This window comes from Ascaphus truei, chromosome 9 (genome assembly GCF_040206685.1).
Source record: "Ascaphus truei isolate aAscTru1 chromosome 9, aAscTru1.hap1, whole genome shotgun sequence".
Classification (NCBI taxonomy): domain Eukaryota; kingdom Metazoa; phylum Chordata; class Amphibia; order Anura; family Ascaphidae; genus Ascaphus; species Ascaphus truei.
In genome coordinates this window covers 28,106,360-28,133,039 of record NC_134491.1, presented here as the reverse complement: position 1 = coordinate 28,133,039, position 26,680 = coordinate 28,106,360, and the positions used below count along the sequence as shown (strand labels likewise).

The 26,680-nt window shown below is 50.1% G+C and overlaps 1 protein-coding gene across 4 annotated transcripts; it reads left to right on the top strand.

Annotated features, from left to right (window-relative positions):
* Nucleotides 1–306: 306 nt before the first annotated feature.
* Nucleotides 307–26,680, top strand: BRPF3 (bromodomain and PHD finger containing 3). Of its 4 annotated transcripts, XR_012803840.1 has the most exons (14): nt 2,030–2,663; nt 6,272–7,710; nt 7,973–8,129; nt 9,238–9,369; nt 10,601–10,729; nt 11,001–11,313; nt 13,879–14,082; nt 14,620–14,949; nt 15,100–15,193; nt 15,355–15,452; nt 16,627–16,724; nt 18,774–18,931; nt 21,703–21,894; nt 23,517–23,655. XR_012803840.1 is itself a non-coding variant. In XM_075614120.1 (13 exons), the coding sequence occupies exons 2-13, from the start codon at nt 6,290–6,292 to the stop codon at nt 23,698–23,700; spliced, it is 3,318 nt and encodes a 1,105-aa protein (XP_075470235.1). In that variant the 5' UTR covers nt 307–389; nt 6,272–6,289; the 3' UTR covers nt 23,701–26,680. The 4 variants fall into 4 exon arrangements, 3 of the variants coding, with proteins under 3 accessions (XP_075470235.1, XP_075470236.1, XP_075470234.1); XM_075614120.1 differs by lacking the exons at nt 2,030–2,663; nt 21,703–21,894 and adding an exon at nt 307–389 and having other exon boundaries at nt 23,517–26,680; XM_075614121.1 differs by lacking the exons at nt 2,030–2,663; nt 21,703–21,894 and adding an exon at nt 1,156–1,456 and having other exon boundaries at nt 23,517–26,680.

Here is a 26,680-nt window from a genome sequence, read left to right as displayed (position 1 = left end):
TATAAATAAGAATATAGTAAAGAAGAATCAATAAAATAGGTAGTCAGTTAATTTAAGTAGAGAAGCATATAGGTCTTTTTAAGGGCTGAAGGGGTGGCTCAGTGAGTAAAGACAGACTAAACAATGACAGAGTTTGAATCAGGGGAGTCTGGATCAAATCCTTGTGACCTTGAGCAAGTCACTTTATCTCCATGTGCCTCAGGCACCAAAAACAGATTGTAAACTCATCTGGGTAGGGAGTGTGTCTGTAAAAATTCCTAGGTGCTACATGCACTCGATTGTAATTGCGGGGCTCTGCACAGGTCCCTTATCTCCTCCTGCAGCTTCGCGCTTTCATTGTCAGCACATGGCGTCGGGACATAGCAAGAGGAGGCCAGGGCGGCAAAAGGGTAAGTGCTTTTGGGCGGAAAAAATCTAAAACCGTCCCGATTCATTCGTGGGGGGTGGGGGAAGATAAGTTGAGGACTGTAGTATACTGTGAACGAGACAACTATGATCCAGCAGCAACAATTGACCCCCCCCACCGGCCTGTTTACCACGAAAGCGAGGCTCCAGTACTGTATACAAACTTTGCAGAGGAATTGCAGACCAGCTTACAAGGACACTGTACATATGAACCTACGCCCTGGCCAGGTGAAAATACCAATCCTAACAGTAATAAACAGGTGGTAGCTCTACTAAGACTATACTGGGACGGTAACGAGATTATACGGAAGTTATCAAATTATGTTCAGGAGTTACTGTGCAATAAATTTTATATTTACTTTTGAAACAATTGGACAGATTCTTGCTTCACCCTCTCTTCCTCGGAGTAAAGTGCTGTATGGGCATCTCCCCTCAAGTATAGGCAATTGATTGTATCTGTTATAAGCAAGTACTGTTGTTGTGTGGGTGCGTCTGTGGGGTGCGCATATACTTTATATGCCATAACGGGATCCGGTTAGTGCTTACACCCCACTGAGGCCACAACCCCCACACAATACAAAAAAACACAGTTGTACTATCTATACACATAGAAAATGCCCCTCGCTCTCTATAGATCATTGCTACCCCCCCTTTACTCAAACTAATATTAAGCGCTAATACTCATTTTTCCTCGGACCTCTCAGGGTTAATCTCTCTCTGCCCCCCCTTCTCTCTTCGTGCCCGCGCCTCATGGCCGCTCCCCCGCCTCGTGCCCGCGCTCGGCATCGCCCCCGTGAGTCCGCGAAGCGGCGTAGGCTGCAGGACCCCGGGGGTCCCCTCCCCGGGAGCTGAGCGGGTCACCAGGCGGAAAAGAAGAAGGCGGAGGGAGCAGAGCGAGATCCGGGTTTCCCTTACCGCAGCCCGGAGGCTCCTCCCGGTCCCGCAAGCTCCACCTTCGCCTCACCCCCACCACCGAGGCCCCGCGGAGCAGCCCCGCCCACTCCCAGGAGCGGCGGGAAACCGCCGGGGAGGAGGGCGGAGAAGGGAGCCAGTGAGTACCGGGCGCGGGGGGAGGGGAAATTAGGCGCCATCTTGTCTCTCCTTCACAAACTCTACAAGCCCTGCCTATTTTTTCACGTCTCTGCGTTGGAATTGGCTACGGCTCGGTGGTGGTGCTCTGAATAGGTAGTCCGGGCTGTCAGTCAGGAATGGGAAGCGTGTCATTTGTCCTGCCCCCTTGTTGTCTGTGCGCCGGAAGCAACACTGTTGCCTGGATTCACCTGCCCCCACCCCCTCCTTTCTCTACCCCCACCCCCTCCTTTCTCTACCCCCCACCCCCACCCCCTCCTTTCTCTACCCCCACCCCCACCCCCTCCTTTCTCTACCCCCACCCCCACCCCCTCCTTTCTCTACCCCCACCCCCTCCTTTCTCTACCCCCACCCCCTCCTTTCTCTACCCCCACCCCCTCCTTTCTCTACCCCCACCCCCTCCTTTCTCTACCCCCCACCCCCTCCTTTCTCTACCCCCACCCCCTCCTTTCTCTACCCCCACCCCCTCCTTTCTCTACCCCCACCCCCTCCTTTCTCTACCCCCACCCCCCAGTTGTAGATGGGCCTGCACAAAATCTATGAATTGACTCATTACTGCCCCCTGTCCTCGCTCCCTCTAACTTCCCCAGTGCATGTCCTTAGCTCTTATAATTATGCCTCCTTGTCTGGTATCTGGTATCTGCCCCTGGCCCTCCATTTAATATTGTATCAGCTCCTCCCTCTTGTAACTAATTGCATTACTTCCCCTGCTTCTTATATCTGCCCCTCTGACACCACTAATTGCTTTCCCCTCCTGGCAGTATTCCCACCCCCTCTTTTTTTGCACGCTAGATGCCCCTCCCCCGCGTTATTTGTCCCTCCCTCTATCTGCCCCTCCTTTTTTCTGATACCTTTTTGTTATTAACCCCTTTATGCATCTCCCTACTGTAAATACCACTGCACGAGCCGTTTCTTTTCTTTTTGTTCCTTATAACTGAGTCTACCAACTCTGTCATTTTTCCTTTAATACACTTTGCTTGTCCAACTTTTTACTCCCTTGTGTTACTACTCCTTGCTCTATGCTTGCCCTCAATAACTAGCCCTTTCCTCCTCCTTTTCTTACCCCCTTTATCTGTTATTGCTCTCTCTTCTCCTTTCCGTGCCTCTCACAGCCCTTTTCCTGGGCAACAACGAATCAGCTGATGGGTGAAGAGGCAAAGCGCCCCCTAGTGAGAATGAGATCATTGCATCAGCTGGGGGGAAAATAGGGAGGGTGGTATGGGGGCTGGAGATGGGTTTGGTTGGGAGAACTATGGGAAGGGTGCTGAAAAAAGGCACAAGTGGAGCGAGCCATTCTGTGGATGTCTCTCTGTAATGTGCTGGTTCTGGAAATCTCTCTTGGTGTAGAGCATGGCTCTTCAACCAGTTTTCCAAAGGGGCCAGATCAGAAAAAATTAGGAATAGAAGGGCCACAAGCTAATTGTAATATAATTGACGCTATATTTAAAGACTTGAAAATTATAGTCTTTAACTATTTCAACATTTAATATAATGTGCAAGGCTGGGCAAAAATATAAAAACATTAGGAGCCACACACTGATCCACATACACACTGAGGCAAACTCATCCCCCCCCCTCCACACCACAAGTTAGGCTATGTCTATAGTGCGCGCGGCGCGAATAACAGGCCGTACCTCTGAGGCAGGCCATAGAGCGTGGCAGCGTTTTCAGGAGACCAAGGATTTTGTGTGTGTTTGCACAACGGCCGGGTCACGTGAGCGGTTCAGCCAATGAGGGCTGTGGGGTCACGTGACATGTTACCATGGCGACGTGACGTCACATGACTCCGTGCACCATTTGACGCCAGGGTCGAGTGGAGGGGGGGGGCGAGGCACAGAGGAGAGCAGGCAGGGGTACGCACGGGGAAAAATTTGCGCACCCCTGGTCTAGAGGTTGAATTTGCTGGTTTTGTGTCCCTAGACGTGGAATGCTCTATATCTGGATGTCTTTCTAGGCGTTGAATGTGCTGGTTCAGAAAGTTTCTTGGTGTTGAACATGTTCTGTCTGTCATTTAGGTGTGGAGTGTGCTGGTTCAGGATGTATTTCTGTGTGTAGTGTACGCTGGTACTATATGTCTCTACATGAAAAGTTTGTTCTTCATTTTGTTTTTCTCGAGGTGTACACGCAGTGGTTTTGGATCTGTCTTTCCGTGTAGAGCACACTGGTTCTGCATGTCTAGGTGTAAAGCACTCCTCTTGTTCTGAATGTTTCTGGAGGCGAGCGCTCTTCTGGACAGCAGCACTCAGGCTGTAGAATGCGTGGGCTCTTAATGTTGCAATGATGTATAATGAACACACTGCGTTCAATCCTCTGATCCTCACCAAACCCATACCACGTATCCACTCCTCTCTCTCCCCCCCTTTCTTCCCCCCCCCTTCCCCCCCCTTTCCCCCCCCTTTCTCCCCCCCTTTCCCCCCTTTCTCCCCCCCCTTTCTCCCACCCCTTTCTCCCACCCCTTTCCCCCCTTTCTCCCCCCCCTTTCCTTTCCCCCCTCTTTCCCCCCCTCTTCTCTTCCCCCCCCCTCCCTCTTCTCTTTCCCCCCCCTCCCTCTTCTCTTTCCCCCCCCTCCCTCTTCTCTTTCCCCCCCCTCTTCTCTTCCCCCCCCCCTCTTCTCTTACCCCCCCTCCCTCTTCTCTTACCCCCCCTCCCTCTTCTCTTCCCCCCCCCTCCCTCTTCTCTTCCCCCCCCCTCCCTCTTCTCTTCCCCCCCCCCTCCCTCTTCTCTTCCCCCCCCCTCCCTCTTCTCTTCCCCCCCCCCCTCCCTCTTCTCTTCCCCCCCCCTCCCTCTTCTCTTCCCCTCCCTCTTCTCTTCCCCCTCCCTCTTCTCTTTCCCCCCCTCCCTCTTCTCTTTCCCCCCTCCCTCTTCTCTTCCCCCCCCCTCCCTCTTCTCTTCCCCCCTCCCTCTTCTCTTCCCCCCCTCCCTCTTCTCTTCCCCCCCTCCCTCTTCTCTTTCCCCCCCTCCCTCTTCTCTTTCCCCCCCTCCCTCTTCTCTTTCCCCCCCTCCCTCTTCTCTTTCCCCCCCTCCCTCTTCTCTTCCCCCCTCCCTCTTCTCTTCCCCCCCTCCCTCTTCTCTTCCCCCCCTCCCTCTTCTCTTCCCCCCTCCCTCTTCTCTTCCCCCCCTCCCTCTTCTCTTCCCCCCTCCCTCTTCTCTTTCCCCCCCTCCCTCTTCTCTTTCCCCCCCTCCCTCTTCTCTTTCCCCCCCTCCCTCTTCTCTTTCCCCCCTCCCTCTTCTCTTTCCCCCCCCCTCCTCTCTTTCCCCCCCCTCCTCTCTTTTCCCCCCCCTCCTCTCTTTCCCCCCCCCCCTCTTCTCTCTCCCCCCCTCCCTCTTCTCTTCCCCCCCTCCCTCTTCTCTTTCCCCCCCTCCCTCTTCTCTTTCCCCCCCTCCCTCTTCTCTTTCCCCCCCCTCCCTCTTCTCTTTCCCCCCTCCCTCTTCTATCCCCCCCCCACCCCTCCCTCTCCCCCCTCACCCTCTCCCCCCCTCCCCCTCTCTCTTCCCCCTCCCCCCCTCCCTCTTCCCCCTCGCTCTTCCCCCCTTCCTCTTCCCCCCCCCTTTCTTCCCCCCTCCCTCTTCCCCCCCCCTCCCTCTTCCCCCCCCCTCCCTCTTCCCCCTCCTCCTCCCTCTCCCCCCCTCCCCTCCCTCTCCCCCCCTACCTCTACCCCCCTCCCTCTCCCCCCTCCCCCTCTCTCTTCCCCCTCTCCCCTCCCTCTTCCCCCCCCTCGGTCTTCCCCCCTCCCTCTTTCCCTCCCCTCCCTCTTCCCCCCTCTTCTCTTTCCTCCCTCCCTCTTCCCCCCCCTCCCTCTCCCCCCCTCTCCCTCTTCCCCCCCCTCTCCCTCTTCCCCCCCTCCCTCTTTTCTTTCCCCCCCTCCCTCTTCTCTTTCCCCCCCCTCCCTCTTCTCTTTCCCCCCCCTCCCTCTTCTCTTTCCCCCCCTCTTCTCTTCCCCCCCCTCCCTCTTCTCTTTCCCCCCCCTCTTCTCTTTCCCCCTCCCTCTTCACCCCCTCCCTCTTCTCCCCTCCCCCCTCTCCCCCCTCCCCCTCCCTCTCCCCCCTCCTCCTCCCTCTTCCCCACCCTCCCTCTTCCCCCCTTTCTTTCCCCCTCCCTCTTTACCCCCCCTCCCTCTTTCCCCCCCTCTTCTCTTTCCCCCCTCTTCCCCTCCTCCCTCTCCCCTCCCTCTTCCCCCCCTACCTCTTTCCCTCCCTCCCTCTTTCCCTCCCGCCCTCTTTCCCTCCCTCCCTCTTCCCCCCCCCCTCCCTCCCTCTTCCCCCCCTCCCTCCCTCTTCCCCCCCTCCCTCCCTCTTCCCCCCCTCCCTCCCTCTTCCCCCCCTCCTCCCTCTTTCCCCCCTCCTCCCTCTTTCCCCCCCCTCCTCCCTCTTCCCCCCCCTCCTCTCTCTCCCCCCCCCCTCCTCTCTCTTCCCCCCCACCCCTCTCTTCCTCCCCACCCCACCTCTCTCTCTTCCTCCCCACAGCACCTCTCTCTCTCTGTCCCCACCCCCCTCTCTCTCTCTCCCCACCTCCCTCTCTCCCCACCCCCTCTCTCTCTCCCCACCCCCTCTCTCTCTCTCCCCCCTTTCTCTCTCTCTCTCCCCACCCCCCTCTCTCTCTCTCTCTCTCTCTCCCCACCCCCCTCTCTCTCCCACCCCTCTCTCTCTCTTTAACCCCCCTCTCTCTCATCCTCTTTCCCTCTTCTCAACTTCAGTATCCCATTGAGATCCTCCATTTCTCTCTATTCCACTTCTGGTTATCTGATAGTCTCCTTTCCCTCCTCCCCTTACCTTGCAGGATCTCCCCTCCGCGAACATGAGAAAGCCGCGTCGCAAGTCACACCAGGGGTCCGACGGGCAGCGCTCCCCCTCCCCCTCTCCCTACAGCCTGAAAGGCTCTCCAACCCGGGAGACGCTGACCTACGCCCAGGCCCAGCGCATTGTGGAGGTCGACATGGAGGGCCGTCTCCATCGCATCAGCATCTATGACCCACTGCGGATCGTTGCGGAGGATGAGCTGACCGCCCAGGATATCACTGAGTGCAACAGCAACAAGGAGAACAGTGAACTTCCATTTTCGCACCCCTGCCGGAAGACACCCTCTAAGGGAAAGAAGCGAGAGCACTGCTCCAAACAGGCCCCTGGCACCTCTCTCCAGCTTCCCCAGCCAAGTTTCCGAGCAACAGAGCCAATCGCCACGACTGGCCTGCACGAGGTGCCTCCACTTCCCGATGCCTTCTACCACTACATTGAGCGCACGGCTGAGGAGCTGGACAGGGACGTTGAGTATGACGTTGACGAAGTAGACTTGGCCTGGCTGGAGATTGTCAACGAGAAGCGACGGAATGATGGGCTGTCGCTTGTGACTGTGGACACTTTTGAAATGCTGCTGGACAGGCTGGAGAAGGAGTCCTACCTGCAAAGCCGGCATAGCGGGGCGCCACAGTCACCCATCGACGAGGATGCGTTCTGTTGTGTGTGCTTGGATGATGAGTGTCACAACAGCAATGTCATCCTGTTCTGCGACATCTGCAATCTAGCGGTCCACCAGGAGTGCTATGGGGTGCCCTATATTCCTGAGGGCCAGTGGCTGTGCCGCTGCTGCCTCCAGTCGCCCTCAAGGCCCGTCAGCTGCGTTCTGTGCCCGAATCAGGGCGGGGCCTTCAAGCAGACCAGCGACGGGCGCTGGGCACACGTGGTGTGTGCCATTTGGATCCCTGAAGTGTGCTTCGCCAACACAGTTTTCCTCGAGCCAGTGGAGGGGGTGGGTAACATCCCGCCAGCCCGCTGGAAGCTTACATGCTACCTGTGCAAGCAGAAGGGACAGGGGGCAGCCATTCAATGCCATAAGGTGAACTGCTACACTGCGTTCCATGTGACGTGCGCCCAGCGTGCGGGACTCTTCATGAAGGTGGAGCCAGTACGGGAGACGGGATTGAACGGTACCACTTTCACTGTGCGCAAGACGGCATTCTGTGAGGCCCACTGCCCGCCGGGAACCTTGCAGAAGGTTGTGGCCGCATGTGGCGGGGAGGAAGAAGAGGAGGGTGGGGAGGAGAAAGGAGAAGAGGAAGAAGGAAAGAGGGAGGAGGAGGAGGAAGAAGAAGAAAGACGCCCCAGGAAAGGAGCCGGGAAGAAAGGCAGGGAGAAGCAGAAGGTCATGGAGAGGAGGAGAGGGGCAGCGGGCGAGAGGGGCTCTGTACCCTTGATGACTGTAATGCAGATCCCCTCGTGTCGGTAAGTAAAAGGCTCTGGATATGAACTCTTCCCCACCATCTCTTAATTTGACCTCCATTCTCACCAGATTTGGACTTGATCTCCCTCCCCTTTGCCGTTGGCCTCCTCGTCTGCTTCTCCCCTCCGCCCTTGCTCCTCACCTTCTCTCACCTCTTTTCCCAAGACTTGCTTGCCTCCGATGGACTCTCCTTAACCCCCCTTGTCTGATTCTCCCACTCACTACCCGCTGACTTCCCTCCTGACTCTCACCCTCTCTCCTCAGACTCGGTAAGATATCCAGTGGGGTTTCCCTGCAGAAGAAGACTCAGTTCATGCAGCATCTGCACAGTTACTGGCTGCTCAAACGCCAGTCGAGGAACGGGGTCCCTCTCATCCGCAGGCTGCACTCACACCTCCAGTCCCAGAGGAACGCTGAGCAGGTGAGAGACCACTGGCCATGGACAAAAAAACACCCTTGTTCCGGGGAATCTATTAACACATGTGGTGGGAGTAATAAGCCCCTTAGCGATGCTTCCCTGTGGACAATCCAGATAATGTATACTTTACGCTCAATCTCTGTATACAATAAGTTCCCAATGACAGTATAATAAAACGTTAAAGGCAATGTCCCACTGTGTCAGTAATCAATACTGAGATCACAAAGTGTATGATACTCCACAACGTTACTAGCAGGTTAACTAGCCCTATCTTACGGTCAAACAATGTTATCTCTGCATATGTGAAAACAAAGGATGAAAGTGAGTGTTTGTTGAATGAAAATGTACTCGCTGCTTTCCGTGGGTGTCCTTGTGGTACTGTCAGCGGGCTCCTGCCGAAATGGAATCAATGTAGAAAAGGCTGTAGGCGGTGCAACTGCTCCGAGGATAAATAAGACTGGGCTGCTATACTCACGTACAAAACATGCTTTATTGGCACATTAAAAGAAACAGCAAGGGAACAAAACCCCTCTAACGCGTTTCGCGCAGCATTTGCGCTTTATCAAAAAGAGCAAACGCTGTGCGAAACACAACAGAGGGGTTTTGTTCCCTTGCTGTTTCTTTTAATGTGCCAATAAAGCATGTTTTGTACGTGAGTATAGCAGCCCAGTCTTATTTACCCCCGGAGCAGGTGCACTGCCTACAGCCTTTTCTAAATCTATTAACACAGACTGAGGGGCTCATATCTTGCACAGTGCCTCGTTCTCTAGCTCCGGATATATTTGAGGGAGACGCTCTTAGGTTTTCTCTGGACGTCTCAGATGGTAACCGTCTCCTCATTTAGTGTGACGCAATCTCTTCGACTGTGATTCCAAGTTTTGTGACAGTCTTCATCGTTACGTTCACCTGCGGGTGACATTTATGTCTGTACTTGTCACTGTCCCCTCCTCCCCATGTCACTTAGCAGGACTATAGTACCCAAAGGAGGCCCTACTGAAAGTCAGTGAAGGCGGAGCGAAAGTTCTTCATTTGTCGTTTGTGCTGATAGTTGGTTAGGTTTCCTTGCGTGTCTCTGTTCCTTTCTGTCACTGTCTCCTGCTCTGTCCCTCAGAAGGAGCAGGACGAGCAGACTTCGGTGGTGAAGGAGGAGCTAAAATACTGGCAGAAACTGAGACACGACCTGGAGAGGGCGAGACTTCTGATAGAGCTGATCCGCAAAAGAGAGAAGCTGAAGAGAGAGCAAGTTAGTAAGAGAGATGGTGGGGTGGTCTTCCCCCCACCCCTTTTTCTCTTTTTTCCCCCACCCCTTTTTCTCTTTCTCCCCCCACCCCCATCCCTTTTTCTCTTTCTCCCCCCACCCCTTTTTCTCTTCCCTCCCCCCCACCCCTTTTTCTCTCTCCCCCCCCACCCATTTTTCTCTCTTTCCCCCCCCAACCCCTTTTTCTCTCTTTCTCTCCCCCCCCACCCTTTTTTCTCTCTCCCCCCACCCCTTTTTCTCTCTCCCCCCCCACCCCTTTTTCTCTCTCCCCCCCCACCCCCTTTTCTCTCTTCCCCCACCCCTTTTTCTCTCTTTCCCCCCCCCACCCCTTTTTCTCTCTTCCCCCCCACCCATTTTTCTCTTCCCCCCCCACCCCTTTTTCTCTTTCCCCCCCCCCACCCCTTGTTCTCTTCCCCCCCCACCCCTTTTTCTCTTTCCCCCCACCCCTTTTTCTCTTTCCCCCCACCCCTTTTTCTCTTTCCCCCCACCCCTTTTTCTCTTCCCCCCACCCCTTTTTCTCTTCCCCCCCACCCCTTTTTCTCTTCCCCCCCCACCCCTTTTTCTCTTACCCCCCCACCCCTTTTTCTCTCCCCCCCACCCCTTTTTCTCTCCCCCCCACCCCTTTTTCTCTTTCCCCCCACCCCTTTTTCTCTTCCCCCCCACCCCTTTTTCTCTTTCCCCCCCACCCTTTTTCTCTTTCTCCCCCCCCACCCCTTTTTCTCTTCCCCCCCCTCGCCCCTTTTTCTCTTTCCCGCCCCTCGCCCCTTTTTCTCTTCCCCGCCCCTCGCCCCTTTTTCTCTTCCCCCCCCGCCCCTTTTTCTCTCCCCCCCCGCCCCTTTTTCTCTTCCCCCCCCCGCCCCTTTTTCTCTTCCCCCCCCCGCCCCTTTTTCTCTTCCCCCCCCCCCGCCCCTTTTTCTCTTCCCCCCCCCACCCCTTTTCCTCTTCCCCCCCACCCCTTTTTCTCTTCCCCCCCACCCCTTTTTCTCTTTCCCCCCACCCTTTTTTCTCTTTCCCCCCACCCTTTTTTCTCTTTCCCCCCACCCTTTTTTCTCTTCCGCCTCGCCCCTTTTTCTCTTCCCCTCCCCCCCTCGCCCCCTTTTCTCTTTCCACCCCCTTTTCTCTTTCCACCCCCCCTCGCCCCTTTTTCTCTTTCCACCCCCCCTTCTTGTCACCCCCCCTCCCTCTCTTTCTTTCTTACTCTCCCTCTCACCCACAGGTGAAGTTACACCAGGCAGCACTGGAGATGCAGCTGACTCCATTAACTGTCCTGCTCCGCACCACTCTAGATCTGCTGCAACAGAAGGACCCAGCGAACATCTTCACTGAGCCAGTCAACCTCACCGAGGTGAGGTCACTGTCTACCACACAAACTTGTCACTACTTGTGTCATAACCTGGTCACTATGCATGTATGGCACACCTCTCACAGTGCAAGTGATGCCACTGTCTCTGCGTGTGACACCTTTGTCACTGCCTATGTATAAGGGACATGAGTATTGCACACACACAGACAGGAGTGTGACAATTTCTCCCTATGTATGACAATCTCCCTGTGTATGGGATGCCCCTGTCCCTCTGCCGGTGTAGGAGATGCCATCACTGCCTTTCTGCCTCCAGGTCCCTGATTACCTCGACTTCGTCCTTCGGCCCATGGACTTCTCTACCATGCGTCACAAGCTGGAGTGTCATCAGTACCCGTCAATTGTCGCCTTCGAAGATGATTTCAACCTGATAGTTTCCAACTGCCTGCGCTACAACTCACGGGAGACGGTTTTTCACCAGGCCGCCCTTCGCCTGCGTCAACTGGGAGTTGCTATTCTGCGCCATGCACGACATCAAGCGGAGAGTTCCGGCTACGACTCCCACACAGGCCTGCATCTCCCCGAGACCTCCCGCTCTGCTGACTACTACCGATTCTCCTGGGAGGAGGGTGAGAGGCGCTTTATGCAGTGGGTTATTTATGCACTGACCCTCTTCTCTGCTTGTATGCAGGGGTTATAGACGCACTGGCGTGTGTGTGTGTGTGTGTGTGTGTGTGTGTGTGTGTGTGTGTGTGTGTGTGTGTGTGTGTGTGTGTGTGTGTGTGTGTGTGTGTGTGTGTGTGTGTGTGTGTGTGTGCCTCCATTGGGAACTGAAGCGTTGCATTTAAATAAAATTTGATTATTTAGCTTTATGGAATGCTTGCCTATTCGTGTATGTGTCTATATGTATATATATATATATATATATATACATGTAGAGGTATCAGTACCGTGTTAGCCGAGCTTCAATAATCAAAAAATAAATAGATGATACCGTTCTGTGGCTAACGAAATGCTTATATTTGTGCGAGCATTCGAGATACACTGATCTCTTCTTCCGGCGATGTTACAATGAATGAAGCAAGCAAAAGCTATACTATAAACAGTGTCTATTGGAATGTTATCTGTGCTGGTCCTTCCCCCGGTGTGGATGTGTTTTATGACTGGAGGTGTCAAAAGGTTCCTGAAAGCAAGTGATGAAAGAGTGTGTTTGTGTATCAGTGTGAATTAACATGAATGGAGAGCCCACAGTATATACAGTGCTTTACAAAAGGTGTGTGTGGAGTGGGAGCGGATATAAACAAGAGAATGAACCTGCACCGCCACAGCATCACACGCGGAACAAGAGACAGTCCTGTTGGCGAACATTTCTCTGACTCTGGCCATAAGATGAACGATCTGAGGGTTGCCATACTCAAAGGTAATCTTAAAACACCGAAAGAGAGACGGTTGCATGAATACAAATTTATGCAACTGTTCGGGACACTTAGCAGTGGCCTAAACAGAGATCGAAATTTTATGAGTCAATACTGACACAAGTGAACTCTCTTCCCATGAGAGCTATAGCCCATGTCTGTACATACTGTGCTATATGTATGCACACACAGCTGTCTCTCACACATACTTATACTCCTTGTTTTTCCATCCCTATACACCAATAGGGACCACATTGTGTCCACACACACTTTTAGTTTTGCTACTAACTCTCACATTTCCACACCCACCCACACCATTTATATCCGCTCCCACTCCACACACACCTTTTGTAAAGCACTGTTTATACTGTGGGCTCTCCATTCATGTTAATTCACACTGATACACAAACACACTCTTTCATCACTTGCTTTCAGGAACCTTTTGACACCTCCAGTCATAAAACACATCCACACCGGGGGAAGGACCAGCACAGATAACATTCCAATAGACACTGTTTATAGTATAGCTTTTGCTTGCTTCATTCATTGTAACATCGTCGGAAGAAGAGATCAGTGTATCTCGAAAGCTCGCACAAATAAAAGCATTTCGTTAGCCACAGAACGGTATCATCTATTTATTTTTTGATTATATATATATGTATATATATAATAAAACTAACGTGGGACGTAATGTAAGAGTTTTAATGCAATCACATAGGGTAGAAATTCACTCGAGTAAAAACAACAGCGTTTGTACAAGTATTTGGAGCTGTCGCGTCTAGATGTAGGGTCTGCAAGTGCAGGGAGCTCCACAATCGAGCTGGTATATACACACACGCATACTCTGCAACAACCCACGTATATCTCCAGGCATGATGATGTCAATACGGCTGTAGGACTGGCCTAGCGTGTTTCGTCACGACACAGGTGACCCCTGATGAAGTAGTCTGTGTTGGGACAAAACGCGTCATAGAAAACCGAAACATCAATTTCTTTTTGCTTTTAACGTTTAATTTTTTAAGACAGAGCTTTATTCTTTTTATATACAGTGTGTTTGTATGTATTTATATGTATATGTATGTGAGTGTGTGTGTGTATGTATATATATATATATATATATATATATATTATACATATACCCCATCACGTTCTTTTAAGTTACGGTGGGTGAAAAAGGCAACAAGAAACCTCCCCCGTATTGCATATAGCAAATAAAAAGATCACTTGTGAGCACATTCACATGTCTTAGGCCTTGCCCCCGCTGTGGGCGGACGCTGCAGGGACGAGAGCCCTCCCCTCAATGGCGCCGGGCTCGCTGCGAGGGGGGGGCCGCAGCGCCGTGGCGCGAGTTGCTCCTGCTCTCAATAGAATAGAGAGCAGGACTCGCGACGGAGCGATAAGCCACGCCCCCCGGCGGTTCAGCCAATGAGGGCAAACCTGCCAGGTGATGTCATGGCCGCGCCCCCGTCACTTCCCTGCCACGCCCCCCCCCCCCCTCCTCCCCCTTCCCCGGTCTCTCTTCCTGCAGTGAGCTGCAGACCGTGGAATCGGCTGCACGTGCCGCCAATCTCGCGGGCGCGCGTTGCAGCGGAGTTACCGGGGCCTTAGCCTTAGGGTTGCAGACCTGCCTAAGACATGTGAATGTGCATGTGTATATATATATACGCACACACACACACACACACATATCATACACATATGACACAGGTCATATAGACCTTATGTGTGTTTACATACATACATCAGGTACATATGACTCTGCTTTCTCCCCCCCCCCAGTGGATCAACTACTGCTTCCAGAGAATCGGGCTCACCTCTCCCCTGAGTGTCAGTTGAAGGAGCTCTTGGAGAAGTTGGATGTTGTGAACAGCGTCCGGTCCAGCGGAGCTCGCACGAGGCGTCTGAGGCTCCTCCGCAGGGAGATCAACACTCTGCGCCAGAGGCTGGCACCGCAATGCAGGGACACGCAGGAAGGACGCACAGGTAGGTGCCTTGCATCACTTTCTAAATGGCGCTGGGAGGCTTTATCACAAGTTTACTTGCTTCATTTTCTGTCTTGCGTTAGGAGCCTCGTGATGTCACACGGATGCTTATTGCATCACTTCCTGACAGGTCGCTTCTGTACATAACGTCAAATCCTGTTTGACTCTTCTGATGTCATACTTTAGAGCTTTACATCACTTCCTGTTATGTCATTGGCTATCTCTGAGGCAGTAGATCACTTCCTGTCTGATGTTGTGACCTCACTAACAGTCTCACTGCTGAGTGCGGATCGCACAATTTTTTACAAATGACATCACTTCCTGTCCGATACTGATGATCTCATCCACCCATGACGTCAATTTCAGCTGAGACTAAATGAGCTTATCTACACAATACATAAGTTCTTGCCAGGCCGTGATCTCCCATGCAAACATGACATTTTCTGTCTGACACTGCTCATCTCACACTTGTGACCTCCAGTTTACACTGATAATCTCACAACCACCACACATAAGATCACTTCCTGTTCCCTTGTAGGTGAAACAAAGCCACCCCACCCTCCCATGTTGGAGCCCACAGGCCCGGCCCCTCCTCTCCAGGACATGGCCTCCCACGAGCACCCTCCTACCCTGCGTCCTGTGGCCGAGAGCCACCCCCACAAGCGCTTGAAGACCGTGTCCCGTGTCAACGGCCTGGGCCCCCCACCCCCCGACTCTGGATCCCCACCGGGGGGGGTGGGGAGAAGGACCTCCATTCTTTTCCAGAAAACAAGGAATGGGGGAATACGCACGGAGGAGCAGAGTCACCAACCCCTGCAGAGCGGGAGTGAAAGCGACGACGAAAGGGCAGCTCTCTGCAGGGTGGCAGGTAACGTTCTGCAGAGAGCCACTTGTAACACAAACACATACTGCACTGCAGGAAGGCAGATGTTGTGCAAAGCTATCTCTAACACTGCTCTGTAAGGCACACCAAAACATGTCACTGTCATTGTCCCCCTGACCACCTCTCTCCTCATAGGTGTCACCAATGGGTTTGGGGCACACAAAGAGAGCGGCTCGGACTCAGAGAGCAGCTCCTGGCTCAGCGGGGTGTCAGCCTTAGACTCCTGTGGGTAAGTGACGTACCCAAAGCTGTGTGGCAGCAGGCGGGCGTCTGCCTCATCATCCCTGATTTTTATCTGCACCAGATTCCTTTCATCTGAACCAATCCCCTCCCCCTACCCTGGCTGTAGTTACTCTGGCACTTACTTTGTCTCTGTTTGTGCCACTGCAGGAACCTCACCCCGCCCAGGCGCAGTCTGGGGAAGCCAGCGCTCTCACGGGTCCCTTTTCTGGAGGCAGTGAATGGGGACTCGGATTATACCTTCCAAGGTGAGAGTGGAAGAGAGGGCTCTCTTAATGTGACCTCTCCCTTCCCTACCCCCCACATCTCTTTAATTCTTTTTCATCCCCTACACATCTCTCTCCTCTCACCTCTCTCTTTCTCACCCCTCTCTCACTTTCTCACCCCTCTCCTCCTCTCCTCCCTCTCGCCTCTTTCTCTCTCCCCCTCCCTTTCAACTCTTTACCTCACCCTGCCTCAGCTTATCTAACTTGACTCCCTCTCCTCTCTCTCATCTCTTCCCCCCCTCGCCTCTCTTTCCCCCCTTCTCTCTCTCTCTCACTCTCTCCCGCCCTTCTCTCTCTCTCGCTTTCCCCCCCTTCTCTCTCTCTCGCTTCCCCCTTCTCTCTCTCTCGCTTCCCCCCTTCTCTCTCTCGCTTCCCCCCTTCTCTCTCTCTCTTCCCCCCCCTTCTCTCTCTCTCCCCCCTTCTCCCTCTCTGTGTCTCTCTCTCCCCCCCTTCTCTCTCTCTGTGTCTCTCTCTCTCCCCCCCTTCTCTCTCCCCCCTTCCCTCCTCCCCCCCTTCCCTCTCTCTCTCCCACTCCCTCTCTCTCCCCCCCTTCCCTCTCTCTCCCCCTCCCTCTCTCTCCCCCCTCTCCCTATCTCTTCCCCCCTCTCCTATCTCTTCCCCCCTCTCCCTATCTCTTCCCCCCCTTCCTCTCTCTCCCCCTTCTCTCTCTCTTCCTCTCTTCCCCCCCCCTTCTCTCTCTCTTCCCCCTCCTTCTCTCTCTCTCTTCCCCCCCTTCTCTCTCTCTTCCCCCCTTCTCTCTCTACCCCTTCTCTCTCTCTTCCCCCCTTCTCTCTCTCTTCCCCCCCTTCTCTCTCTCTCTTCCCCCCCTTCTCTCTCTTTCCCCCCTTCTCTCTCTCTTTTCCCCCCTTCTCTCTCTCTTCCCCCCCTTCTCTCTCTCTCTTCCCCCCCTTCTCTCTCTCTCTTCCACCCTTTCTCTCTCTCTCTTCCCCCCCTTCTCTCTCTCTGTCTCTATCTCGCGCTCTCTCTCCCTCTTTCCCCCCCTTCCCTCTCTCTTTCCCCCCTTCCCTCCCTCTCTCTTCCCTCCCTCCCTCTCCCCTCCCTTTCTCTCTCGTTGTCGTCTCCTTGTCTGTCTCCTCTCTCCCTGCTTTCCCTTATCCTCTTTCCTCTCCCACCCTTACCTTTGTCTCTGTCTCAGGGGGGAATCTCCTGATGTCATTTGACGGCTGTGTGGAACTAGAGCCTCTACAACTTGTATGGGCCAAATGTCGCGGCTACCCATCTTATCCAGCCCTGGTAAGCGAGCGACCACCCTGATAAGGGATAGGGACCTAATGACATGTTTAATGGGTTAAAGCAGGGGTGCGCCAACTGAGGGTCATGACATTTTCTAAGGGGGGCACCAAACCGAGTCCCACGCTTATTAAGCCCCTCACTCTTGACCACACCTTTCTCACATTTTCGTCTTGTCCCCTCCCTCACACTTTCGTCTTGTCCCCTCCCTCACACTCTTGTCGTGTCCCCTCCCTCACTCTCGTCGTGTCCCCTCTCTCACTCTCTCGTCGTGTCCCCTCCCTCACACTCTCTCGTCGTGTCCCCTCCCTCACACTCTCTCGTTGTGTCCCCTCCCTCTCTCGTCGTGTCCCCTCCCTCTCTCGTCGTGTCCCCTCCCTCACACTCTCTCGTCGTGTCCCCTCCCTCACACTCTCTCGTCGTGTCCCCTCCCTCACACTCTTTCGTCGTGTCCCCTCCCTCACACTCTCGTTGTGTCCCCTCCCTCTCTCTCGTCGTGTCCCCTCCCTCTCTCACTCTTTCGTCGTGTCCCCTCCCTCACTCTCTCGTTGTGTCCCCTCCCTCACACTCTCTCGTTGTGTCCCCTCCCTCTCTCGTCGTGTCCCCTCCCTCACACTCTCTCGTTGTGTCCCCTCCCTCTCTCGTCGTGTCCCCTCCCTCACACTCTTTCGTCGTGTCCCTCCCTCACACTCTCTCGTCGTGTCTCCTCCCTCTCTCGTCGTGTCCCCTCCCTCTCTCGTCGTGTCCCCTCCCTCACACTCTCTCGTCGTGTCCCCTCCCTCTCTCGTCGTGTCCCCTCCCTCACACTCTCTCGTCGTGTCCCTCCCTCTCTCGTCGTGTCCCCTCCCTCACACTCTCTCGACGTGTCCCCTCCCTCTCTCGTCGTGTCCCCTCCCTCACACTCTCTCGTCGTGTCCCCTCCCTCACACTCTTTCGTCGTGTCACCTCCCTCACACTCTCTCGTCGTGTCCCCTCCCTCTCTCTCGTCGTGTCCCCTCCCTCACACTCTTTCATCGTGTCCCCTCCCTCACACTCTCTCGTCGTATCCCCTCCCTCTCTCGTCGTGTCCCCTCCCTCACACTCTCGTCGTGTCCCCTCCCTCACACTCTTTCGTTGTGTCCCCTCCCTCACACTCTCTCGTCGTGTCCCCTCCCTCTCTCGTCGTGTCCCCTCCCTCACACTCTTTCATCGTGTCCCCTCCCTCACACTCTCTCGTCGTGTCCCCTCCCTCTCTCGTCGTGTCCCCTCCCTCACACTCTCGTCGTGTCCCCTCCCTCACACTCTTTCGTCGTGTCCCCTCCCTCACACTCTCTCGTCGTGTCCCCTCCCTCACACTATTACCGGGTGAGGCGTGATCTAGACCGGAGCAGGCAGATTACGGAACCGGGTGAGGCAGCATGAGGGGCCTGTGCTGGTGTGGGGAAGGGGCCTGTGCTGGTGTGGGGAAGGGGCCTGTGCTGGTGTGGGGAAGGGGCCTGTGCTGGTGTGGGGAAGGGGCCTGTGCTGGTGTGGGGAAGGGGCCTGTGCTGGTGTGGGGAAGGGGCCTGTGCTACCTCTTCTATGCTGCCACAGAACCTGACAACAATAGAAACTCATACAAAGGCTAACCGGGCACTCCTATTGGCCCGGAAAACCTTGCGAGAGTTCCTGTTGCATTCAAGTGTGGTAGTAGCATGGAAGAGGCAGGCCCCTCCCCCACACCAGCTCTCCTCTCATGTCCCGGTACCTGGTCTGTGGGCCGGACAGAAGAGTTCGGCCACCCGCGTGCTTGACAACACTGGGTTAAAGGGTCAGTTCTATACTGACCTAATGACAGTGACATGTTTAATCAATTAAAGGGCCAGTCCCACAAAGGAGCAAAGTGACCTAATGACAGTGACATGTGCAACGTGAGACTGACACTTTTAAACATATCACTGTCATTAGGTCACTTCTGGCAGTGAAGAGGGAGGGAAGTTTTGTTGGTAGATATTTGAGGGTGGGGTGGATGGGAGGGGGGGGGGAATAAAACCCACCCTGACTAAAGGTCACTCATATGTTTGATCCCTTCAGATAATTGACCCTAAGATGCCGAGGGAGGGTCTACTGCACAATGGGGTCCCCATCCCAGTTCCCCCGCTGGATGTCCTGAAGCTGGGGGAGCAGAGACACGCTGAGGCCGTGGGGCAGCGCCTCTTCCTCGTCCTGTTCTTTGACAATAAACGCACCTGGTGAGTTAAACATTGTGGTATATCTGCGAGGTCTGTGTGCAGGAAGATGTGGCCCGCGTGTGCTCTCCGGACGCTCTGTGTGCATGACGTCTGCACGCTTGATGCTCGAACGCTGGTTTATTAGCAATAATCATTCAATTACTAATCTGAATGACAATACACCCAGTCCACTAGGGGTTTATGATTGGTCATATTAGTCATGCACATAAGCCACACCCTCTAATCTATATTAATACTTTCAATTGTTTATTACAGTTCATTCCTTGAAGCTGCCCTCAAACTGGCTTTTTCCTGTTACAAAATAATTGGTCTTATTATACCATGTCGCCTCATTATCAGCCCAACCACAATATATTACCTATCTTGACCTTGAGTTACTAGCTTCCCACCCCAACATCAGCCTTATTTTTGCTGTTTACACATTCCAGTGTTCCACTGAAGCACACCAACACAAATTAGGAAAGAGACTAACAGAATTAAAATAATAGTTTGTGTCAGTTCTTTTGCAACTAGAACTAACTAATAATGCACTACTAACAATCAGTACAATAATAGAAACAAATATAGAGATACATAAATATGGTGCGTGCGCTTATTTACCTCTCCTGTCCACACGTATGACACTGTGTGTGTGTGTGCGCGCGCGGGTCAGTGATGCTGTGTGTGTGTGTGTGTGTGTGTGTGTGTGTGTGTGTGTGTGTGTGTGTGCGCGTGCGCGCGCGTCAGTGATGCTCTGTGTGTGACTGAAATAAGAAGAGCAAACTAAACTAAGTCTTCAAAAAAACTTAGTGCAGCCACAAAAACGGTCACTAGTACCGTGTGCAGAGTAACGTGAAAAAAGTGAAGGCGCAGATAAGTTTAAAAAGTGAAATCCTGTGCAGTGCTGTGTAGGTGGGGGGAAAAAAGCACTCACAGCTGGTTCGTGTTGGTTGTTAAACCCAAAATGCAGTCCTTGGTATTGACTGCACACTAGTCCTCCCCAAATGAAAACAGATAAGGAGAACATACAGTAGCATAATAAAGTTTAATATGCATTAAACAGAGCAGGGAACGTACAAAATGCACTCACATTTTCCAAGTCTGTTTTGCGCAATGAGTGTCATTAGGGCACACTCCAGCAACTCTGGAATAGCACCGAAACTTGCGTGTCTTGCCTCAGATGTCCCACTCAGCACCATCGGCAATGTTTTATGCCGAAGTCGGTCCTTCCGCGTCTGCACGTGCGCGCACCTACGGTGTCTCGAATGGGCTAGCTGGTACGGTGTCCTCCAAGTGACAAAAAACGCGTAGGGTTTCGTCGTTATCCAAAAGTTGGCTTCCTCAGGGGTTTTCAAAGTCCTCGCTCTCCAGTATGCTTTTATAGGCACACTGGTTAGGGTTGCGCCAGTAGGATACATCAAAATGGTTCAAAACAAATGTTTCTCAGGTGTTTGCAATAGTGTACTAAGTTATGCAATACTCATTACACTTTGCATATAAATATCTATACATGCCAAAAGACAACCATAAAGAATAACAATAATAGTAATTCACACACTTTAATCTAACATTTTAAAATATGCTGACTGACTAATTCAGTCTAAAAACATGTAAACGGTAAATAAATTTACCTAAACATAACATTTCAAAAATTGTTTATTAAAATATCTATAAAAAAGGAGACAAGGTGTTAATATCACAAACAGAATGATATACTTATTAATTGCCCACATAACTGAAATACTGCAATTTAGGTAAATTAGACTCATTAAAATAACCCAATGGGATAAACTTTGGTTAATAAAAATGAAGACCTAACTTAATGACCAATAACAGTCCAAATGATGTACCCAAATGCATTATACAGTGGTTATTTGTTTAAGAAGGGACCTTAATCAAAATCCATGTTCAACCCCAATGGTTTCAAAGTTTTTAATTTATATATCCAAAGGGTTTCTTTTTGGGACAGATCATTTTCCCCATTACCGTCTCTCATTGAAATTAATTCTATGCCTTTAAACAACACTGTGATATTTTAGCTTTTAAATTTGGTGCCTTTGAGAAAACAATCTGAGGTATATTAGGTAGGAACTCTTTTAAAACTGGGTCTTGTTTTAAAATTCTCCAGTGGCGATTTAAAATGCTTTTAATTTGACCAGATTCCGTATTGTACGGAGTAATAAACGGAATCCAGTTGCCCATTCTTTTATTTTATCTTGCATTTAGTTTTAAAAGCTCTTTTCTCTCGGTCTCAGTCATTTTTTGGATAGCATTGTCCAACAGCCTTTTATCATATTTCTTCTCTAAAAATCTGTTTTAAGAGGGGACATTTGTTCAAGACAAGTGTTATCAGATGTACAGTTCCTCTTAATTCTACGTAGCTGACCATAGGGAATGTTATCAAGCTGGTCCCTATGCAGAGATTCCATGGAACAGTGTCAGGGGTTCCGCCTACAGACCGCACTCAATATGCGGCCCTCGACGGCTTAACTGGCTCTCCCCCCTCCCCCAGAGTCCGCTATCAGGACAGAAAGATAGGAGCGCGCACTAGCAGTGTGACCCGGCACTTCTGGTGCCTGCTGCTAGAGCGAGCGCGTTTGTATTGCATAACTTAGTATATCATTGCAAACACCTGAGAAACATTTTGTTTTGAACCAATTGGATGTATCATAATAGCGCAACCCTAACCAGTGTGCCTATAAAAGCATACTGGAGAGTGAGGACTTTGAAAACCCCTGAGGAAGCCAATTTTGGATAACGGCGAAACGCGTTTTGTTTTTTGCTTCTTGGAGGACACCGTACCAGCCAGGCCATTCGGGACACCGTAGGTGCACACGCAGACGTGGAAGGACCAACGTTGGCAAAGACATCGTCGATGGTGCTGAGTGGAACATCTGAGGCAAGACGCGGCGGTTTCGGTGCTATTCCAGAGTTGCTGGATTGTGCCCTTATGACACTCGTTGCGCAAAACAGACTGGAAAAATGTGAGTGCATTTTGTACGTTCCCTGCTCTGTTTAATGCATATTAATCTTTATTATGCTATGTTCTTAGTTACATAGTAGATGAGATTGAAAAAAGACGTATATCCATCAAGTTCAATCTATGCTAGATTTAGACAACAGATACTTTATCCTATATCTATACTTACTTATTGATCCAGAGGAAGGGAAACAAAAAAAACCATTATGGGGAAAAATAAATTCCTTCCTAACTCCAAGAATTGGCAATCGGATTAATCTCTGGATGAACATTCTCCCCATGTATACTTATTTGGTATATCCCTGTATACCTTTCCTTTCTAAAAAAAATATGTCCGACCTTTTTTTTGAACAAATTTATTGTATCTGCCATCACAGTCTCCATGGGTAATGAATTCCACCTTTTAACTGCCCTTACTGTAAAGAACCCTTTCCTTTGTTGCTGGTGAAATCTCCTTTGCTCCAACCGAAAGGGATGACCCTGTGTCCTTTGTACTGCCCTTTGGATGAATAGTTCATTTGAAAGCTCCTTGTACTGTCCCCGAATATATTTGTACTGTATATAGTTATCATATCCCCTCTTAGATGCCTCTTTTCTAATGTAAATAAATCTAACTTAGCTAGCTTCTCCTCATAAGTTAGATTGTCCATCCCCTTTATTAATTTGGTGGCTCTTCTCTGCACTCTCTCTAGTTCCAGAATGTATTTTCTAAGGAGTGGTGCCCAAAATGGTACTCCATATTCAAGGTGTGGTCTTACTAATGCTTTGTAAAAGGGCATAATTATGTTTACTTCCCTTCCATCCATTTAATGCAAGATAAGATCTTGTTTGTCTTTGCAGCTACTGCATGACTTTGGGCACTATTGCTAAGCCTGCTGTCTACAAGCACTCCTAAATCCTTCTCCATCAAGGATTCCCCCAATTTATCCCCATGTAATGTGTAAGTCGCCAGTTTATTCTTACATCCCAAATGCATAACCTTACATTTATCTGTATTAAACCTCATCTGCCATTTACCTGCCCACTTTCCAGTCTCTCCAAGTCCTTCTGGAGAGAAATTACACCCTGCTTTGATTCTCCTTATCTGTTTTCATGTGAGGAGGACTACAGTGTGCAGTCAATAGCAAGGACTGCATTTTGGGTTTAACAACCAACATGAACCAGCTGTGAGTGCTTTTTTTCACCTATATATCACTGCACAGGATTTCACTTTTTAAACTTATTTGCGCCTTCATTTTTTTTCACGATGCTCTGTGTGTGAGCCCTGCGCACGTGATGCCCTATTAGTTTGCGGGTGATGCCCTGCTCGGGACGCTCTGCTCGCGTGTGTAGTGCTGTGTGTGGTGTTCGTGTGGGCACACTGTTGACTTTGCTTCCTCGATGCCTTTCCTGCGTGATGCTCTGCGTGTGGAGGCGCCCTAAGCGGTCGTGTGGCGCGCTGTGTCTCAGTTTCTCACCCTTCGACTTTGCAGGCAGTGTCTCACCCTGCATTCTCTCTTTCAGGCAGTGTCTGTCCCCCTCTCACCCTGCGATCTCTTCTGCAGGCAGCGTCTCTGTCCCTCTCTCTCACCCCTCTCTCTCTTGCAGGCAGTGTTTCTCTCTCTCATCCCATGTTCTCTCCTGCAGGCAATGGCTTCCCCGTGACAAGGTTTTACCTCTGGGCGCTGACGATACCGTGGACAAACTTAAGATGCTGGAGGGTCGGAAAACCAGCATCCGCAAGTCTGTTCAGGTGGCTTACGACCGCGCCATGATCCACCGGAGCCGCATCAGAAGCTCCCATCCCTTTATCAGCCCTAACTACTTGTAGTGTCTCTGCCCACCCCCTGCCTGCTCCCCTCTGCTGTTAACGTGCACTCTCCACTGTGTGCCAATGCAGAGCCCCTTGGGAAGCTGACACATAGCAGCAGACAGCGATGCGGGGAGGTGACTCTGAAATCCCAAGTCCTTCTGTCAGTCTCGGCCTTCTGACTCCTCCTTAAGGACTTGTAAAGTATAACTAGCGTCGGAGCTTACCTGTGTGCCAAAATTACACCACAGCTTCGTACTACATCATTTTTAATCCATTTCCCGTTGCAGGAGTAAGAGATCATGCACAATTTCTGTCTGATGACCACCTTGCGCCGCATTATATATATTTTAGTGTGTGTGTGTATATATGTATATATATTTATATATATTTTTTTTTTGTTAAGTTATGGTGGGTGAAAAAGGCCACAGAAAAACTCCACCGTTGGCATATAGCCAATAAAGAATATCACTTGTGAGCACATTCACATGTCTTAGGTCTGCAACCCTGCCTTTCAACCATTATCACCTTGCATACAGTGCTCCCACTGCAGCAAGGGATTCTGGGAAATGACATGCAAATGAGCACACGTGTCGCCTTTTGCCTGGAATATCCATTCACATGGAGCCCATTTAAGCTGATGCATTGCCGTTCACACAGCTTTTAAACACAGCATGGGACTAGCAAAGCAAGTACAAACCACTCACAGACATGTTTCAATCTTGAAGGGTATCATCAGTGGCGATGCATCAGCAATGGGCTCCATGTGAATGGATATTCCAGGCAAAAGGTGACACGTGTGCTCAATTGCATGTCATTTACCAGAATCCCTTGCTGCAGTGGGAACACTGTATGCGAGGTGATAGTGGTTGAAAGGCAGGGTTGCAGACCTGTCTAAGACATGTGTGAATATATTATATATATATGTATAATATATATATATATATATATATATATATATATATATATATATATATATATATTATACATATATATATGTATCTCTCAAATGGAAATATTACTGTGTGCTCATTTGCATGTCTTAGACAGGTCTTCAACCCTGCCTTTCAACATTATGGCCCAGCATACAGTTCTTCCACTGCAGCAAGGGATTCTGTGAAATGACATGCAAATGAGCACACAGTGCCACCTTTTGCTTCAAATCCATTTTGACGTGTGTGTGTGTGTGTGTGTGTATATGTGTGTGTGTGTGTGTGTGTATATATATATATATATATATATATATATATATATATATATATATATATATATATATATAGCTAGATAAAAAATCTATATATATATATAATTATAGATAAATATATATATATATATATTTATAGATAAAAATGTATGTATGTATATGTATATATATATATATATATATATATATATATATATATATATATATATATATATACACACACACACACGTATGTGTATATACATGGACACACATACTGTATGTGTATATACATGGACACGCCACACTCATTGCAAGGTAGGGCCCTGTGGGCCAGTCTGTGCACGGTAATGAAAATGCAGATACTATATTGTTATTCCAAAGTGTAGGTGATTAACGGCACCAGAACTAAAGAGAAGGGAATAAAGGTAAAAATATATAACTTTATTGAAACATTAGTCCCACCCAGAACCGACGTGTTGAAGGTCCCCTTGGAAACCAAAACGTCTGGTCTGAGTGTGACTAATGTTCCTATAAAGTCATATTTTTACTTTTATTCCCTACTCTTTAGTTCTGGTGCAGGTAATCATCTCAATTGTTTAAATGATTAATTTAGTGTGTTTATGTATATACACACACACACACTATGTATGTGTATATATACTGTATGTATTGGGGAAGAAAAGGCTAGTGGCCTGATTTTTATATCTTGATTTAATTTTTTATTTTATTATTTTGCGTTGCACAGCGCTTTGAAAGGATGTCCTAAATCACTGGAAGAGCAGGGGAGAGGAACACTAGTGAGGTAGAGAGAATAGTAAAGAGGGAGAGGAATACTAGCGGGGAGAGAGAAATGAGGCTGGATTCTTTTGAGACATTTCAGCGTTGCTGCACGCTTTTGCATCCCCATTTTCTTACCCTATAAATAGGTCAGTTGACGATTCTTTAATCACACATCTTAACGCCAACAAGTTGTCTTTTTTTTATGGGGATATTTTTAGGACGATCCAGTTATTTTAGTTTCAATCGGAAGAGAAACCACTTAAACCTTTACATTTATTACATTCTTTTTTTAAGTGCCTGCTGTTTATTATGATTATTATTATTATTATTATTACGTAGTGGTATAGATAAGTCAAAACATTTGATCGGGTGCAGTGAAAAAGGAAATGACCCTACAAAAGGAATAGCCCATATATTATTAGTCTTTGTAGATATTTGTAAATTTATTGTTCTACATATGTTCCTGCCTGGGTGGTATTATTGTATAAGTCAGAGTATTGTATCCTTTGTATGAAGGCCTTTTCATTTATTAAAGATATATATATATAATATTTTTTTTTTTTTCATCCTGGTAGAACCGAAGATGTTGAATTTCTGTAATCCGGTGTATTACTGTTTTGAAAATCCTGTTTTGTTTTAAGTTATTTTTTAACAAACAGCTTTTTAGATTTATATGTGTGCATCACACATCCTTTTAAAAATATATCCTATAACACGAAACCCATAAATACGAATAATGGGCCATAAAAGAATTGTTCTGGCATAATAATCTTGCTGCAGTTCTGTAGCTGATGCGATGCACCATTTTCCAATTTATTTTAAAGAGGGCGTAAATGGATCCTATCCACGTTTGTGTCCTACAATGCACAGAGTGTGTTAATTTATTGCAGGAAGTGAATCTATTTGCTTTCTAGAAGCTGTGTGTTTAATGAACAGAGGATTTATGCTTGTAAAGAAAATGTAACATTTAAACTCCTTATAATCTCTTGTCTGAAGTTCTATTTTCTCGCTGAGAAATAAATGTTATAATGTTCA

Coding starts and splice junctions, on each gene's coding strand:
- BRPF3 (XM_075614119.1), top strand. CDS start 2,637: ATGGGTGAAGAGGCAAAGCGCCCCCTA. Junction 10,730..11,000: donor AGCCAGTCAACCTCACCGAG/GTGAGGTCACTG, acceptor TTCTGCCTCCAG/GTCCCTGATTACCTCGACTT. Junction 16,725..18,773: donor ACCCATCTTATCCAGCCCTG/GTAAGCGAGCGA, acceptor TGATCCCTTCAG/ATAATTGACCCTAAGATGCC.